This window comes from Primulina huaijiensis, chromosome 15, assembly GCF_012295235.1.
Source record: "Primulina huaijiensis isolate GDHJ02 chromosome 15, ASM1229523v2, whole genome shotgun sequence".
In the NCBI taxonomy this organism is placed as follows: domain Eukaryota; kingdom Viridiplantae; phylum Streptophyta; class Magnoliopsida; order Lamiales; family Gesneriaceae; genus Primulina; species Primulina huaijiensis.
The window spans coordinates 19966237-19972547 of record NC_133320.1 but is presented as its reverse complement, the minus strand read 5'-3'; the positions used below and the strand labels follow the sequence as shown (position 1 = coordinate 19972547).

Below are 6311 nucleotides of genomic sequence, written 5' to 3'. Positions count from 1 at the left end.
GACTCTTATTACAAGATCAATTCGATCGAATTAATTATTTAATACATTATTCTCGGAGTTCTTCATTATCGTCAAACATTGTAGTATATGTTGATATGTTTCTTTACGTATTATAAATAAACAAACAAAAAATATATAAAATGATGTTATAAAAATAAAATTAAAAATATATTTACTATTTACATATACACATCAGTCAAATGGTGTAATATCTTACGGACCATCGAGACTGACCATTTAATATAATGTAATATAATATAATATAATAATATAATATATAAAGAGTCAAAAAAGGCGATAAAATTATAAATGAGTCAATTGTGTGAAATTATTCAAACTCGGCCGATCAAATTCTTCATTTCAACTTCGGCAACTATCCACGGACTCCACTTCTCATTATTAGGTTATTATTTTCTGAAAGCATGGCCAACGAAACAATGTAAAATTATGTTATCATCGAACGTTTAGAGTGGGTGAATAAAATCTTTTAAAATTTTTCTAAAAAACGGAGCTAGCATTCGAGCCGATTTTAATAGTAGTTAGTTACCAAAACCTTTTTCTCGACTGACTAGTTATCTGGTCAATGATTCGTCTGGATCTAATAAATATTTATATTCACTTAGCTTTGATTTAAACAAGTTAAAAATAAAATAATGCTTAATGTAAATAACACAATATATTTTGTAGAAATTAGTTGACATAATTATATTACCATCATATATGCTTGGTCACTATGAATATATTATATGATTCGTAAACAACATAAATGGTTGTCAAGATTCAAGAACATCTGATTAAGTAATTGCATGTCGAAAATGCGTTTTCTGTAGGGACGATAATTTTCTTCACGGGGAAAATCCGAAACAAGAACGGAGATCCTTGATTTTTTCGGGTTAGGATTCGGGTTCGGAGATTTTTTAAAATCCTCAAAATAGTTCGAATGGATATCTTGATATCATCCTCATCCCCAAACCTACTCCAAAACAATATTAATAATAATTTTATTAATATTATTAATTAATAATAATAATAATAATAATATAATAATAATATTGTTATTGATATCAATATTAACACTAATAATAATAGATAATAATAAGTTTTGGTTCGGGGGTATTGGGTTCTTTGAACCGGAAAAAGTTGAGATCGAGGCAAATATAGAGTCAAAGATGGAATTCGGGAACGAAGATGAAGATGACAACTCTTTGTATCCCGCATGTGAAAATGTGCATAAAAACCAAAATTCTATATTTATTGTTTAGTATCCTTACAAATAAATGTATATATCACAAGATGAGAGCATCCCATTGTGATAGCAGCCCAACATTTACAATGAAAAGCCCGATGCATGGAAGGAACTAAATCCATATTGCTTTTACTGTATAAACAACGAATATATATTGAGAATTTAGTTGTAATTATGACCCGTTTAAAAATATTTTATTTTAAAAATAGTTTTATTATTTCAAATTTTATAGTATAATCTTCCGTTATTTAATAATTATAAAATCCCCATGTTACGTACCTTTTTCTATCTCTTAATTAATTTTTGGGTTATTTTTTTTTAACAATAATAAAAACAGTAAATTTACTGCAATAACTAAACTCATAAATATTTTTTATGAGATAATTTTTATAATTTTATTTTATTTTTATTTTTATTTATACTAGTAATAATAAATTAATAAATTATGAATTTTTAATGTGTAATATTTGATCAATTTAATATAAAAAATAAATTCAATTTTTAATTTTCATCATTATTAAAATATTTTATTAAATATTTTTATTACTAATTTTCTTTTTAAAATTTTAAAAAGAAAAAAATAACATTTTTTTGACTCTGTGCTATCTATTATTGCAAAATGAAATTGATCTTACTTCATTATCTTTTTTCTTTTTTTAAAAAAACGCTAACTTATCTTTATTTGATTATTAATTTTTGTGGAAGATTCTTTATTCTATTTATAAATGTGTTTTCAGATTTTGATAAAAATCTCACGTAAGATGATTTTATGAATCCATTTTTTGAGACGGATCTATAACTTGATCCAATTAATAAAAAAAATATTACTCTTCACTTAAAGTATAAATCAAGTTGACCTGTCTCACATAACCGTCTCACAATAGACGTACCAAAAAATAATTTAAACGATATTTTTGGAACTTCTAGCTATTTAAAAAAATTAATTACAATAGTCCGTGGAAGCCTTTTTTTTATATATATAAAGAAAATCCCTCATATATATTTAAAATAAGATTTGAAGCATACTCATCACAGGCGCAACCAACCATGTGTGGAGGCTGAAGCTTATTGATCCATTTTCGGAAAGAGAAAGAAAATGAGGATGAGATTGCACCTTGGGACCTAAATGACACATTGGAGTACAAGGTAACCTACACTTATCTAAGCAGGATAGAGACAATAAAGAAAATTTCAAAATATTTTCGTTTTCTTTCTTATTCTGTCCCTTCACTTCATCAAATAGCATCACTTAAATTTTGAAAGTATCAAACAAACACATGCAAGTGAGTACAACAATAATCAACTCAAACCTGGAACAAGTCATTCGACTATATAAAACACCAAACTCAATCAAGTGTGCCTTTCTTTTCTTTCCTTTGGTATCGTAGTATAAACATTTCTTCGATTGTGTTGGTCCCTGTACATCTTATCTTTGTCAAGCTTGAACGCTACCATTGTTAATGTTGTTCATTTGATGATTTGAACCAAGAAGGTTTTCAAGTGATCGGTTTCTTCTGTTGCGAACCTTGCCGGCCTCCTTTAACAGTTCAGCCAACCTCTTCTTCTCATCATCCACATCTGGATTTGCAGTTCCGAGCTTTTCTTCTCTCATCCCAACAACCAGTTCAAGAATTTCAATTGCATCATCCACCCTACAGAGAGAATCTACATCTTTTCAAGATGGATATGAAAACCAAACCTCACGACTTGTGATAAATGCTCTTGTGTTTGATTTTTTGTTGATTCATATTTGCTTGCCAAGAAAGATCCGAGCGATGTATCATAGACAGCAAAAGTAACAAAAATGACCATCTGGTTAACGTTAGATTTTATTATTAGAACAACTAATCATTAATATAGTGAAGCTGGTAGATTTTGAGAAATGGGTGATCATCGTAGTACTAAAAACTTGGACCGATGATGATGGCATAACTCAGATATTCTAAAGTATATGATATCCCAAACACTTTGTTTCAATCATTGTGCCTCGTAGATAACAACACATGACAAGAATGGATAATTGTTATTCGCCTACATATTTTAATGAAAGTTTTGTAAGCGCATTCCCTTGTTTCATAATCAGCAAGTATCACATCAATCACAAATCCTAGGCGCAAGTGAATTCTGTAGACAAGAGATGGATTTTTACCTGCCAACTGCATCATATGTGCCAGCAAGGTTACTGTATACTCCAAGCGTATCAGGGTGATATGGTCCATATTCTTGCTCCAAAACGATCCTTGCTTCTTCAAATAACTGCATTGCCTCATCAATAGCATTGCGTTGCACACAAGTAAGGCCCATTTGATTAAGTGCGATCCCAAAGAAAGCCGATTTTTTCTCCCCACTGGCACGAAGCTTTGTAGTTGCACTTTTAAGAGAGGTGTAAGACTCGGAATACTTCCCTAACATGTAATACATAACTCCCAATTGAGCTTCGATGCCAGAAATAGTGTTTTGTTGACCAGGGGCGTCGTTATATATCTTTAGTGCCTTCTGCAACAACTTAAGTGCTTGTTCAATCTCGTTCATTGACTCGTATAATGCCGAGACATCAGTGAGACCACTAGCTATTTCCTCAGGAGCAATCCCAGGAATTGGTTTTTCATAGATTCGGAGGGCATTCTCACAGTAGGATTTAGAATCCTTGAAATTTCCAGTCTTGTAATATAAGTCAGCCAGACGAACAATAACAGAAGCAACTGTAGGATGGTTTTCTCCTTTAGAGGATTTAAGAGACGTCAGTGCTTTTTGATATGCAAAAATTGCTTCATCAAACCTATTTAGAGATAAATATGCGTCCCCAATGCTACAGTCAACAGATGCCGCTTCTTTTTCCTGCCCATTGGCCACCATGGCCATGCTAGCTAATACAAGATGCTCAAGAGCAGCCTCATGATCACCCTTCGATTCACAAATCATCCCCATGAGCCTTCTATCGGCCGCCTCTTCGAGGGAAGCAGGCAAACCACTCTCTCTATGTATGTCGAGAGCCATCTGACAAAGCTTTTGAGCTTCATTAAACTGCATTGCTTGCATGTGAGCTTCAGCCAAATACCTACAAGTCTCGCCGACTCTGGGGTCATTATCTCCAAGAACTTGCCTTTGGAAATCCAAACCATTTGTGTAACACGAAATTGAGTTCTCGAACTGACCCAACATCGCAAAAGTATCCCCCAACTGCATATAACTGGCGAATTTAGCAAGGGCATGATCTTGGCCATTCTCGACCACAGGAATCTCAATCGAATGCTCCAAAAGTGGAACAGCATCACTATACTGGCCTAAGCTGTAGTATATTGCTGCAGTGACATGCAAACACATTACTACGTCTAAACTTGGCTTCCCACCAGCACATTTCTCGAATGATTTTCCAGCACGCAGTGCCAAGTCGAGAGCTTTCCGGGGATCATCCCCAGAAGACATCAAATCCCTAGCCTGCTTGAGCAGAAATGGCCCAAGGTCAGGGTTGTCTAAGCCCACTTCAGAGTTCTCATTCCCATTCTGCAATTTCTGAGTACCCATAGGAGAATTCCTGTATTTCTTTAAAGAAAAACCTAGAGCCGATGCTTTTTGAACATTCTTATCATTCTGCTTATCAATCTGAGGCTTCGCGGAACTTTTGCTTTGAGGACTTAACACTGAAGAAGCTTTCTTTGAAAAGTAATCGGGCTTCTCTACTGAAGAACTCTCTTTCTTAGAACCACAATCACTCTCAAGATCGCTGTTCTCAGGCTTCTGCATCTCTTCATCCTCTTCCATTATCTGCACCTCTCTCATCTCTCCTTCAACAAGATGGCGTAACTCCGAATCGATCCGAGACTCGTCTCCCTCAGATCCAAAACTACGCCTCGATAGCGATTGATCTGAACTCTGCATCTCACAGACTTTTTCGTAAAGATGGTCGATGGAGGTATCCACCAACCCATCAGCATTATCACCTATATCCCCATCCTGAGGAACCTGGGAAGTCAAACTGCCATTAAAAGTCTCATTAGCACCCGGTTTTTCCTTAGCATTCTCGTCCTCGATCACTTCATTCACCACCCCTTCTCCATGAATCCCTGCCATAACAATTCCAGGCATGCTCTGCCCTGAAAATAAAGAGGACCCCCCAAAACAAAATCAAACACCTGCTACACAATCTCACATGTCAAACAAAATAGAATAAACTCCAGACAAGTGCAACCGTGTTTTTTAATCCAATCATCAAACAGAAAGGAAACCAACAAAAAAAAAAACAGATACAAATTCAAAAATTCAATACATGACTTCAGATGCCACCTGAACGTTGGCTTTACATGTATTAAAACAGAACGGTGACGCGAATTTCGAGAAATAGAATATGCTTAGCCCTCTTCAACAGATCTTGACAAATTATTCAACTTAACAACACTTGACATCAGAAACACATTAATACACCAAACTCAACAATAACACCTTATCAGAACAAAACAAGGGATAACACAAAAAAAACACCCTATGTAAATGTGAACATCACAACTGGCATCATTTAAAGTGATCCCATACTGCACTTGGATAAAAGAAAAACAGAAAATAACAAAAAACTAAAACCGAAACAAGAAACCAAGAAAACAGATAAAACGAAGCCAAACAAACAAACAATAGACGAAAGATCATACCTTTTAGCAGAAACCCATGTCGAAGAAGAAAACAACACCGAAAGAAAAGAGAAAATAGTGGGAAAAAATAATCTTTTGATGGGTTCTGTTTGAGGTGGGTCTGCCGATCATAAATAGAAATTTTGGCAATGAAAGTGAAAGTGACAGGCGATGGGAAGGGAATTCGTGGAAAGTGTGAGGGCAAAATGGGGAATCTGGGAATGTTGTATGGTAAAATAGTTGCAGAGGTAGAATGTCAGAGTTAGTGAAGGGGAATGCCCACTTCTTCCCAAACCCCTCTCTACGGACATTTTTCTGCCACCGCCGCTTTCTTGTTTTAACGTCCTTCTTGCCATGTGGCATAGGAGTAGATCGAGAAACGAATCAATGTGATTTATATTTAAAATAATAAAAAAATATTTTTGTATAAAAAAAATAATTTT

At 34.4% G+C, this 6311-nt stretch overlaps 1 protein-coding gene across 1 annotated transcript; it reads right to left on the bottom strand.

The window, feature by feature from the left end:
• Nucleotides 1–2425: 2425 nt before the first annotated feature.
• Nucleotides 2426–6188, bottom strand: LOC140960566 (protein KINESIN LIGHT CHAIN-RELATED 3-like). The gene is made up of 3 exons (XM_073418869.1): nucleotides 5890–6188; nucleotides 3396–5340; nucleotides 2426–2898 (listed from the first exon to the last, which is right to left on the bottom strand). The coding sequence occupies exons 2-3, from the start codon at nucleotides 5330–5332 to the stop codon at nucleotides 2682–2684; spliced, it is 2154 nt and encodes a 717-aa protein (XP_073274970.1). The 5' UTR covers nucleotides 5333–5340; nucleotides 5890–6188; the 3' UTR covers nucleotides 2426–2681.
• Nucleotides 6189–6311: the final 123 nt, after the last annotated feature.